The 13,129-nt window shown below is 40.1% G+C and overlaps 1 protein-coding gene across 3 annotated transcripts in view; it reads right to left on the bottom strand.

Moving 5' to 3' along the window:
* Positions 1 to 542: 542 nt before the first annotated feature.
* Positions 543 to 13,129, bottom strand: part of cdh24b (cadherin 24, type 2b) — a 228,856-nt gene continuing 216,269 nt past the window's right edge. For 2 of the 3 annotated variants that reach the window (XM_055203093.2, XM_055203095.2), the window contains 4 exons: positions 11,503 to 11,811; positions 5,800 to 6,004; positions 5,026 to 5,461; positions 543 to 2,417 (listed from right to left, as the gene is read on the bottom strand). In XM_055203093.2, coding sequence (XP_055059068.2) covers positions 1,479 to 2,417; positions 5,026 to 5,461; positions 5,800 to 6,004; positions 11,503 to 11,811 — 1,889 coding nt within the window. In that variant the 3' untranslated portion in view covers positions 543 to 1,478. Of the gene's footprint in view, positions 2,418 to 2,441; positions 2,754 to 5,025; positions 5,462 to 5,799; positions 6,005 to 11,502; positions 11,812 to 13,129 lie in introns of those variants that run through there. The other variant, XM_055203096.2, reaches the window with a different exon arrangement.

Genomic DNA, 13,129 nt, shown 5'->3' with positions numbered 1-13,129 from the left:
GTCACAAAGCTCGAATAATTTCAAATTGGTTTCTTGAACATGGCAATGAGTTCACTGTACTAAAATGGCCCCTTCAGTCACCAGATCTCAACCCTTCGTGCCCTTCATGTGCATCCCACAAATCTCCATCAATTGCAAGATGCTATCCTATCAATGTGGGCCAATATCTCTTGTTGAATCAATGTCACATAGAATTAAGACAGTTCTGAAGGCGAAAGGGGGTCAAACACAACATTAGTATGGTGTTCCTAATAATCATTTAGGTGAGTGTATAGTCCCCTTGGTTACTTTCAATAGCAGGGGACTATTTTCGGGCACTGCGTAATATCATTATGCCTGCAGCAGCAAAGTCCCCGACCACCACGCCAGAATAAGAGCATAGCCAGCCATATTTTCCCAGAAAATCGCAACTCTCAACCCTCCGTCGGTCCCAGCAAACGATGCACCTACAGAAGAGTCAAGTTCCAAATAGGAAAAATATTGAAACTCTTCAGTCACCTTCTAATGCGATGCCAATGGTCCAATCAGATTCAATGGATTGTGCTAAGCTCCGCCAAAAGTGGCAACGCCAGACCCGGAGACCGGCTAAATGGATTTCAAAATGGAAAAAATCAAATGGAAAATGAGACTACTTTCAAAAAAGTGCAGTGTCCCTTTAAATTACGTATGCCTTTATTGTCTCAATACTTATGGAGGACACTGTATGCTTTACCACTCTTTGAATTTCGTGATATTTTCCCAACTTTCTATACAGTCTGTTCTTGACAAAATGTTTGAACCCCAATGACAGCTACATTAAAAAGTCAAAGCAGAATTTTTAAGCAGGGTCTGAAATCGTTGTGTTTGTTTTTGTTTGCCAAAATGTGTGTGCATGTGTGTGTGTAAACACCATGAATCTTTGTGCAGACACTTATTCAGGACTCTACTGTAATATTCAATGCTTTTCTTCTGAAACAGCCTGAATAATTCAGTTCTCTTGTTTTGTGAATGTATAAACAATTTTTGTACAAATATGAATTTCCTATGAGAAGCAATGAAACACATGAGCAAGTCTCATCTGTATTGTGTTACTCACTGTGGTGACATTGCACATTGCCACAAAAATACAAGTTAAACTCTGTCCTTCTCTCTCTCCCGTAATTAAATGCCATCTAGAATACAGTTAACTTCACTTGTCTCTCTGCCCAACACACTTGAGGAATGTTAAATGCTGGATGAAGACACAGCTCTGAGTGTCTCTCTACTCACACGTCAGCTTTTCAACACTTATTGCTTCAAATTACATCAATCACTTCCTCCACTGCCTTCCCCCTCTCTCTCTCTTTCTCCCTATCCTGCATTCATTTTTCCTTGTCTTCCCTTATTACCTTTCCACTTCATCTCTTCCTCCTTACCTTTCTCTTTCCATTATTCTTCCTCTTGTTGCCTTTTAATCACTGTCCCACCCCAGCCTCCCTCTCCCTCTTTGTCTCTCTCGCTCAGACATTCGCCAGATCCTCGTCTCCAGACTGCTCCTCCTTCTCCTCCCGTTCTCTCTCCTTGTGCTGTTTGCTTGTCTCTGCGTCTCCCTCTCTATCCTCATCACTCTCTTTCTCCCTTTCTCTAAAAAGCTGGGCTAATTTCTGGAACTGTGGACCCCAATCTTCCAACCCTGCTCCCCAAACATCCTTCTCTCCCTCCTTTCCTCCCTCGCTGTCCAGAGAGCTAAGCGACCCTGCACGTGATCCGGTGCCCTCCAGCCCGTACACCTGCACGGAATCGTAAGGAGGCTGCGAGGGGTCAAAGGTGACCTGTGCCAGGCGCAGACGCAGGAACTCGCCGACCCTCAGGGCTAGAGAGTGAGCCCCTCCTATTGGGGCACCTCGTCCCGATGCCTCAGGTGCTGAGGGCCAAACTCCGCCATAACCCAGGATGCCCCCGAAAGCCCCCCGGCCCTGTCCGGGGTAAGGAAGCAGTTGGGGAGTCATATCCCGTCTGCCCACCGAGTACCCCGTCATGCCAACCCGTTCGTGCCAGTCCCCCATAAAGCCTCCACCCTCCGGGTACATCCCTGCGCATGTGTTCCCACTTATCGGAATGCTGCCTTCTCTCTCTGGCCGCCCCACTACAAAACCACTCCCTCCCCGACCCAGGGTCCCTGGGTAGTCCCTCTGCTGCTCCCCCTGCAGGATGGTGGCGTAATTGCCACTGACGGATTGCATTTGGATATCCGTGTTTCCGTCCATCCCGACGTGGCCGGACTCTCCAGGTCCAGCGCCGTTCCTGTTGAGGGTGAGACTAGACCGCGATGGGTGTCGCCCAACTCTAGGAAGCGTGGAAGAGTCACACACCCATCCAACAGTAGGGCCCTGCCCTGCAACCGAGCCGGAACGCGTCAACACCAACTCTCGTTCGCGGGGCGTCGTGTCCGCCTGGACCTGTAGGGGGCGGGGAGGAGCAGGAAAGTTAGAGTGGGAGGTAAGGATGAGTTTATTCTTCTGTTATTCAAGAAAAGGGGGTGTGAAAGCGAAAGGATGGTTAAGAGAGGAAAGAGAAGCGAGAGAAGAAACGAGAGCAGAGTGATAATTCAGACACAATGAACAGGTGCAAACAGTGAAAGCGTGTGATTAAGATGAAGTGAGACAGAAGAAAGTGTGAGCAGAGGAAGAAAGCGACAATCAGGTGCATGGATGACATATGGAGAGAAAAAACAGACGTAGAGTTGGCTGAAGCTGATTGAGGTTAATTGGGCTCTAAAAGGAGCTAACACTGCACTGAGATGAGGATGAGGAGGGAGAGAACAACGGAAAACAACACACATTTTTATTATAAACCTGCTTATAGACCCTGATTTAGTACGATGGCAAAGTACCAACTGCTAAATGAGTTCAATAATGACTATTTATATTAATCTGTATTATCTATATATGCCAATATGAATTTATTGTATACATAAAATCATCCGACATAATTTAAAGAACATACTGTAAAAATATAACCATGATAACTATAATATTGACTGCGTAAGACCATGTCAATATTGAAATGAATGTTTTAGGTAGCCAACTTCCGACTAAGAGTAATTTAAATGTAATGTCAATAAATCCATTATTTCACTATTATAAGTTAAAAATTTAAGTACTGTATCTCAAAATCTATAATTTAAAGTAGTAAACACACATTTTAATAGACTTATTTTAGACTATTTTATGACTATGATTACTTAATACTTGTAATGTTAAAAATTAGGTATGTAATTAGGTAGTATTAACTATACATTTTAGTATAGGCTATTTATTTAAATAAAAATATGATCATGATCATCATAGAGAGAAACAAATTAATAAAATACATTTTAAACAATTAAAACAGGATAAATAAATCAAATACGATGAATAATTTAAATACATAATTTGTCAGTAGCTTTTCTTAGTGTAATATAAAAGTAAAATGTGTATATTATTTAAATTTAACAATTAATTAATTGTAGGTATCACATTGTGTCTAAATACGATCTTCAATGAAGCAAGAATGCTCACAAGAAATAATTTATTTGCCCATGACTGCAAATCAGCAATCTGGCAACACTGGATGTGCGATGTGTTTTCTGTATTATGCAACAGTGCGGATCCAATTTGTACCTGCCTTTCAATCTTATTAATTTGCTCTCAGTAACCGCTTCAGACATTATTTTCAGAATCAATAAATCACTTTGCGCTTGCAATTTAATGCACTAACCCATTATTTTGCGAACCACAAAGTGCATATTAATTAAAGGAAATTCACAAAAACTGATGTGTTATTTTGCTAAATACTTTATATGCTCAGCGTTAGTACATCAGCTCAGACGTTTTTTTGACATACTATGCTATCAAGTTTTCACCTGTTTTTTTTGCACGCAACTTTAGTAGATCAGTTCCTTCGGGTTTCAACAATAAAGCAAGCAAGATCTTACTTGTCTACTAAGTAGAAATGCATTTAATTAGGCATGTTTATTTACATCACAGTATGATGGGTTAATTTGGACGAAGTGCAAAAAAAATTAAGATGTTTTAAAAGTTTTTAACTCAAGTGTTTTTGACTAACCATGCCTTAAAGGAAACCACTACCGTTTTTCAATATTTACTATGTTTTTACCTGAACTTAGACAAATTAATACATCCCTATCGTTTTCCAATGCGTGCACTTAATCTTTGTACGGCGCATTGTGAATGTGTTAGCATTTAGCCTAGCCTCATTCATTCCTTAGGATCCAAACAGGGATGAATTTAGAAGCCACCAAACACTTCTATGTTTTCCCCATTTAAAGACTGTTACATGAGTAGTTACACAAGTAAGTATGGTGGCACAAAATAAATCCTGGCAGTGGTGTTTTCCTTTAAAATGTAACATACTGTACATGATGCAAAAGAATGAAAAACAGCAAGACAACACGCAATGCCCACATAAAGCTACAATGGACATTCAAGATAGTAATAGTAAGATAGCATGTAATTCTCAAATAAAACAGATGCAGATTAATAAATATAAAAATAAAACCATTGCTCCGACAACACAATGTGAAATCCAACATGACTGACTTAAAATATATTGCTGTAATACTGGAATTTTGATGTTATGATGGTGCTTGATTGGAGCTAAGTTTAGCCTCTCAAAGAAACTTTATCATACTGAAAACCTAGATCTTAGATAAAGCTATGATGATAAATGTTGCACTGATGTAGAAGTTTTTCAGAGAGTTGCAAACATGTATTCATGAAATTCCTTTCGATTGAATAGCTCATGTTTTTTACATAAATTTTACGTCAATCATTTTTACATTTCTACATGCAATACGTTGCCGTACTTATAAATTTGCAACTTTCCTCATCAGCTGGGACGCAACTCAATTCTTTTTATTCAGCAAAGCTCATTTCTATTCATGCTTCAGAGTTATTTTTGGACATTGTCTACCACTAGCAAACAAAATCTACAACTCTCTGACTGTCTAAAGACCAATTCTATCTAAATCTAAACAGCAACAAAGAGAAAATATATTTGTTTTACCCAGTCCAGATCCTGGCTTTGACTCTGCTGGGCATCACTGCTCGAGTCCTCCTTTGAGTCGTTTCTTTGTGGTGTTCCTCCATCAGATGTGACAGCTCCATCCTGAGATACCCCTGGCCCTTCTTTGGAGTTGTGCCCGGCCTCTGTCGGGGCAGCGTAAATGGCCCCGGGCTCCAGAGGCCCAACCACAGCTGTCTGGTTCTGAATGACAAGCGAATGGTCCGGCTGACCTGTGGGGTAGCGGTAAGCCAGCTCTGACAATCCAGGTTCATAGGGACCCTGCGAGCGTCGCAGCACGGGGAGGGTGTGGCTGCTGTAACACAGCCGTCCATACAGAGCAGCCCCTTGACCGTTGTATTGCCCGGGCTCCAATGCTGCACCTTGAGCCCAGCTGCCATAGGCACGGGCTTTGTCGTGATTGTGTTGTGAGTAGCGTCTGGGAAAACAGAGAATATAACATGAACTGAGACTCATTCATAAGTTCACTAATATAGTCCATCTGAATGAGTGAATGAAATTGGTGAGTGAATTCGGACACTAAGTGTCGGAAGTGCTACGACGCCATCTTGTGTCAAGACGCGGGGATTCATTTGGCATGTGCTACAGTGAAGGGGTTAACTATTATGGAGCATTAATTGGAGCATCAAAATTTCATTTCAATCTTTGATTTTACTTTCACATGACCTTAACTCTGTCAATATTAAAGATGCCAAGGTTATATTTTCACTGAATGTTCTTGGTCACATTTTACTGCCCCTTATGCGTAACACTTACACGTTCCTGCTGTCCAGGGTGCGATACCCCCTGCGTGCATTATGTGGGGCGTTCTGCAGCGCTGTGATGTCAAACGCTGCCGTGTCAGCCTCGCCCCCTCCTTCATCATCGTACGTGATAATGTTTTCTCTTACATCATCCTCTTCTAATGGCGAGAGAGAGTCTCTTTTCTGCCTGCGCAGGGACAGAGACAAAGCACTGACAGCTAGGGAAAGGGGTGGGGGGATAGAGAGGGATGGAGAGAGAAAACGAGTTAATGTTTTGTGTTGCCATATATAAAAAGAGAGGACTGTGTTTGTGCTGGGTGACAAATTTTCGCAATAAAATTGCAGGATGCTACTGAAAGACAGACACATCAGAACAGCTGGCAAATTGCGGCCTGTTTCACACATCCTGCGTCTGCGACGCGCATATTCATTCCAGCAGTCATATTAACAGGTTACAGCATTGACAACGCACGCACAGCACCAGGAGCACCACTGAAGTTAGAGTCCAGGCACTTAAGCTAATTTTGCTGCATGTCGCATGCTAAACTCAGGGAATAATAAGGCATTAAAATGCATTAAAAACTAATTTATTAACACTCAAGTTTTGTGCTTACAGCCGCCAGTCTGGGGAAAGTTACTTTAGAAAAGTTATTAATTATGTAAGGAATAATTGATGACAGGCCATTGAATTATTTGAAAATAATGCACACCCAAGGTGATAATGCGGCATAACACAAAGCAAAGTAATTTTCAAAGAATTTTAAAGGACTGGAGTCAATTATTATGCTTATATCACGGTTACCACAAACATTGCTCTGATTGTTAATTGAAGACTTTTGACAGGTTAGGTGTGCGTTTTACAGAAAAATGATTAACACCTATTCTTAACCAATCAGAATAAAGCATTCAAAAGGCCCATGGTAGAATCATTGCTAATAATTACAAGCTGATTACTTTTTTGGACCACTTGGACAAATGAAATGAAATAGTTTTTCCAACTCTATTCTATCAAGATTAACTTAAAGGCATGGTGCATGATCCTTGAAAGCCAATGTTGACATTTGAAATCACCTAAACAAACACGCCCCTACCCCAATAGAATCCGGACCTTCTTTTGATAGACCCGCCTCACACATATACGAAACCCAGGCAATGATGTCAGCTAGTAGACACGCCCCTTACTGCTGATTGGCTACAAGTATGTTTTGGTACTCGGCCCGACTTCCTTTTCAAAAATCATGCACTTTAAACATTGCCTGTAACAAGCTACACACACTTTTCAGTACCTATCTAATGCATTTCTAACTGATTTTAAAGGTGCAGTGTGTAATTTTTAGAAGGATCTCTTGACAGAAATGCAAAATAATACACAAAACTATATTATTAGGGGTATATAAAGACCTTTTTATAATGAACCGTTATGTGTTTATTGCCTTAGAATGAGATGTTTTTATCTACATATACAGAGGGTCCCCTTACATGGAAGCCGCCATTTTGTGCAGCGATGTTTCAACAGAAGCCCTTTACAGACAAACCTTTTTACTAAGTAAAATGTTTGTCTGGTGGTGGCTACCGTAGCTTCTCTATGTGTTTCAAAAGCAAGAGGTGAGCAGTGGACTGAGCCTTTGGTTGCAAATTTACACACTGCACCTTTAAAGGAAACTTGCATAAATTAAGAATTTAAATTCAATATTGTTTTATACCGAATTGTTGAAAGTATACAAGTATGGAGTGCAAGTACACTCTCAGAAAAAAGGTTCAAAAGTTTGTCACTGGGACAATACCTTTTAAAAAAGTCCTAATATGTACCATTTGGCACAGATATGTACATTTGAAGTACCAATGTGAACCTTTTTAGGTACAAAAGTGTACGGTAACACTTTACTTGAAGGGGTGTGCATAAGACTGACATGACATCTTCACAATAGTGACATAAATGTCATAAACATGAGGGAGATTTTTTTTGCGCGTTTATGATAACTGTCATTAAGGGCGCATTCCTATTATCCAATAGTCCCCCCTCCCCACTTCTTTGGAGAACACGTAAATGGAACAGGCTAGCAAGTGCACGTCATTGCGTCAGTAAAAAGGGGTGCTTTCGGCGCTGCGCGCATAGGATTTTGGGTGATTCGAGAGCGCGAAAAGCGCGTAGGATACACATAATGCATCCTTTCCTGGGATATTTTTTGAATGAAGGACTCAGTCCTTGGTTGCAATTCCGATGATCCTCGACATTGGAACAGTCCTTCGATGGATGGCGATGACGTAGCATCCTCGAAATTCTGGCTTCCGAGGATCCTTCCTTGACATTGAGAAGCTGCCACTGTACTTTTATTGATCCGAGTCCGGGCTCTTGCGTCATTAGGATGCGATTGTTTTGAACAAAGCAGGAAGTAAAGTGCTCTCTTAACACTGGAACCCATCGTAATGTTAAGTGTCTGTGTTTTTTATTTGGAGTCATTTGGTGTGGGATGACACACAGCCCTCTCACATGCCATCATATTGCTAAGTAGGTCTGTCAAGTGTGCAGCTCGGACATTCACATAACCCTGCTGCAGGCATCAGAAGGTTTTTATGGAGGCAGCTGAAGGTTGAGCCGTCGCGCAAGTGACGTCTTTCCTTTTGAATCGTGCTCAGGTGCGATTGCGCTCACTATAGCCTTTCGTACCCGAGCCCAAGTGAACCGCGCTCCAGCCCACCTCTGCAACCCGGCCAGGGCGCGATTAACCAAAACTGTTGAGCAATCACACTAGTCAGAGCAATCAAATGAACCAGGTTTTGGGGGTCAAACGTGCCTGAGCGCAGTTTGGTTTGCATAATGTGAGTGCACCCTAAGTGTCTTTCGCTCAATTATGTCATCTCAAACAACGTCGATTTTCGCATTAAAAATGTCTTTGTTATGACAACTTGACATAAACCAATATATCATAATTTGACATTAAAAATTTGACATTACCTAGACAACATAACTTTTCATAAATCTGTCATAAACATGACATAGCAGATTAATTAACACATAATGACATTTTAATGACAAATTCAATTTGTATTACTGGTAAAAAGTGATCAGAAAAATATTAATGACGCAATTATAATGGCCTCATGACAGCCAATGTCAAAACCAACCACAAGACAGTTTAATGTAATGTTAATCTATAAAGCTAGGTAGTTTCTTAAATTTAATATATAATCTACTATGTCATGTTTATGACAGATTTGTGACAAGTTATGTTGTCTTGGTAATCTCAAACAATGTCATCTTTGCATTAAAAATGACGTAACTGCGTGAATGACACTTAATTACAGTGGTCATAAATGTTCTTAAAATCTCCTTCATGTTCATGACACGTGTCATATCATGATTATGAAGGTCTCATATCAGTCTTATGCGCAACCCTTCAAGTAAAGTGCTACCAAGTGTACTTTTTGAAAAGGTCCCAGTGACAACTTTTGTACCTTCTTGTACCTTTATTTCTGAGAGTGTAACAAAAAATGAAGAGTAATCCCTTACTTTACTTTTTGAGGGGGAAAGTAATTTAATTACAATAACTGTTAATTAGTAATGCATTACACTCAACACTGACAGCTACACTATGGGATTAGGTCCATGTTCCTCCTCACGTAAATTAGATTTTCTCAGGCCCAGTCCCACAAACACTTTAGGAATTATGGCTGTTATTAAAGAAAATATTCAAAATAGCAACCCCAAATCACTTTTTATTCTGTGTGGAAGCCCAACTCCTTTAATGCCACAGAAATGCCGTCAGTGTAAAAGTACGATGCAAGCCAGCTATAATTTCCCTGTCACTGCATTTATTTTGTCCCTGTGCAGCATTAAACAGCTAGTGTACAAGCACCTTTCATGCTACATAAGGCACTTCTGGGGCGTCTTTGCATTGTAGAGGCAGCATACACTTAAACAGACACATATTAATGACCGACTGTTAAAGGGATAGTTTTCTCACTCCCATGTTGTTACAAACCTGCATAAATTTCTTTGTGAACACGCTGGAAAATTTTTTGAGGAATGTTTGTATCCAAATTGATCATGAGCCCCAAAAAGGTACAAGAGACATATACAGTACTGTGCAAAAGTCTTAGGCCACCATGCTACCATTAGATGTGTTGTTTTTGCAATTGTATAGTGATATAATGATATAATATATAATAATTACAGTCTCTTTATTAGAATACAACCAGAAAATACAGGAAATGTGTAGGTAGTATTAAAAACAGCATAAAGTATAAGCTGAAGTGTCAAGTATTTATGGTAAACTCCTCTTCCACTTGAGCAATAGTAGGCAGCTGCAGGATCTCTTAAATCTAAATGAAATTAACTCCTAATTTCTAATTCTAATCGAATGACTTCAGGATTTCAGTCTCCTCAAAAAAAGCTCAAGATGTGTTTTGTGCCAAGAGAGGTCACACTAAATACTGACTGATGCCTGAAGAAGACATTTAGTTCTAAAAATTGTTGTTTTTAATTTTGTATACATATTTCCTGTATTTTCTGTTTGTATCTTAAAAAAGAGTGAAAATTAAATATAGACATTAAAACTACAAAGCTGGTGATGGTGGCCTAAAACTTTTGCACAGTACTGTACATATATATATCATGGCTGAATGCTCATTGTAAGTATCTTACTGTTTATGAAACAGTTATCACATGACAACTCTAGAACCTTTAATGCCCGCAGAACCCGTCTGTTACAAAAGGTTCTTTGGTTCTTTAGATTATAAAAAAGTAAGAATGAAATAGTTATATTAGGATCCTTAAATGAAGGATTTTTTGTGGACCCAAAAATAGTTCTTCTGTGGCATCACTGCTAAGAACCTTTATTTTGTAATAACGTGTGTTCTATACTATAAACTTTATCATGAATATTGGCAGTGTTGGGGGTAACGCATTACAAGTAACGTGCATTAAATAATAATATTACTTTTCTAAAATAACGAGTAAAGAAATGCATAACTTTATAAATGTACACATTAATATTTAAGTTACTTTAAAAAAAAGTAATGCAAGTTACTTTTCAGTTTACGGAGCCCCTAAGGGAACATGGAGAATTTTTTTTGAAAAGTTTAGTTTCGCGTTCGCACGTGAAACTTTCGCTTTAGATTTCGCTTTAGATTTCACGATAGATTCACATGCCCACTCGATAGTGCTCACGTGAAACTAAACTTTAAAAAAAAATTCTGCACATGAAAGTTTCACGTGAGCACATGAAACTAAACTTTAGATTTTTTTACTCCAATGTCACCGTAGGGGCTCGGTATCAGTTTAATAAAAAAAAAAGTACTGAATTAAACTGAACGTATTCACGTAAAAATTACGCACTCTATGCGCCTGAGAGGGAACAGTTTGACTCAGAAATGGAGATGGCAGGCCAGAGCTTGACATTTTTGGCATTGAAATGTGCAGAACTTCTCAGTCATAAAAACACCCGCAAGGCCTGAAAGAGATCAAGCCTCAGCCAAGTAAGAAAAAGTAACGCAGAAGTAACTTAAAAGTAAGGTAAGCATTACTTTCCATGAAAAGTAACTAAGTAGCGCAATTACTTACTTTTTGGGGAGTAACTTGTAAGGCATTACTTTTAAAAGTAACTTTCCCCAACATTGAATATTGCATGGCTATTACCCAATCATCATCATCCAGGACCCAAACTATACTTTGTTAAGTCACAGATGCACCATTATGAAGGTACACTGATCTTACCCAGGAGAGTAGCTGCACAGGCTAAAATAGCCAGCAGGGCGGCAGTGCTGAGTCCTGGGGAGGGCAGGGAGGAATGCTGAGGCAAACAAACTGTCTCTTTATCCCACTCCGCCTCACTCTGTTTCTCTTTTTCTCCGGCACGTGCTCCCCCTCTCAGACAGGGACAGACAGAAACAGTGACTGTCCCCGTACTGGTCAACCCAGAGACCCCATCTCTCAAAACCAGAGGGACGTAGAGTGTGAGAGAGGAGGAGGAAGAGCGAGACAAGGTCTGCAAAGGTGATGTCAACACCAGACTCGCAGTGGGGCCTAAAAACAGAGAGAGATGGAGAATAGTAGTAAGAGTAAGAAAAGAGCTGTTAGAGTTTATTCGATTTTTAATTTATCCGAACTCAATCGAGTGTAATGTAACTCCATTGCTTGTGGTATAACATAGACCAATGATTCCGAATGCAGCGGGAATGTCCGGGCATATTTTTAATCTACCGTAGGTGTGCTCGCAGTGTGAAGGCTGCTCCAAAAGGCAGGTAAATTAATTATGCAGCTTCCTCATTAAATATCTTGCTTTAGCCAGATCTGGAGGCAGCACTGCATGAATTCTTCACAGAGACAGCAATCCCTGTGCATTACAATGAGTTCAGACAATAAATAAATCCCAGATGGCGGAAAAAGTGGAAGAAATCTTGATTGCACTACTGGTAAAAGGTTTAGGGTCACTTACTCGGTAGTAAACTAAGAGGGCCCTCTAGGCAAGTACCAATCAGCGCAAGTACCAACGAGAGCGATGTTATCTCGCATCACTTCATATGGCCACTGATTGGTCTGTGCAGCATCACAATAAGTCCAGCACACACTGGTATTGGTGGTCAAGTTATAAAATTACAGTGTGCCAGGCAGTGGTGTAGGGGTGTAGAGGGCCTAGGTTCAAGAATCAGTTCAATATTGCACTTACTTATTTTTTATTATTTTTTCCATAAATATATGACCCTGGACCACAAAACCAGTCATAAAGGTCGATTGTGTGTTCTGGGATAACTGAGTATGGTCAGTGTTGGTCACTTTAAAAGGGACATATATCATCCCCAGTGCTTCTATAAACCTAGAAAATGTGAAAAAATAAAATAAAATGGTAAAAATAAACCCCTTGTGATGTCGGAGGGGGATAATACCGCCCCTTAATCTGCACTATCCAACCACGCACTGCCATTTAGTGCAGAGATCAGCTCATTTGCATTTAAAAGGACACACCCAAAAACGGCACATTTTTGCTCACACCTACAAAGTGGCGATTTTAACATGCTTTAATTAATTATATATGGGCTATTTTAGGCTAGAACTTCACATATGTATTTGATATCTTACTTTTTTGTGACATGTCCCCTTTAAATAGCCTTTTTGATCTGGCAATTATTCATTCACAAATTAAGCACTGGTTATAAGTTGGCTGACTACATAGGCTGCAAGTCTACGTTTTGGAACAGAGCGTCTATCCCTGTATCCAGAAAGAAGATGGATGTGACAAAAAGCAAAAGCAAACAATGAAGAAAACAAAAGGGCAGACAACACAGCAGCCACATAATACAATCCCAGACACCGACTAACGGATCCAGAGAGGGGCTGATGCGCA

This window comes from Misgurnus anguillicaudatus, chromosome 2 (assembly GCF_027580225.2).
Source record: "Misgurnus anguillicaudatus chromosome 2, ASM2758022v2, whole genome shotgun sequence".
Taxonomy (NCBI): Eukaryota; Metazoa; Chordata; class Actinopteri; order Cypriniformes; family Cobitidae; genus Misgurnus; species Misgurnus anguillicaudatus.
Note: the sequence above shows the minus strand (reverse complement) of the source record. Positions and strands in the feature narration are given on the sequence as shown.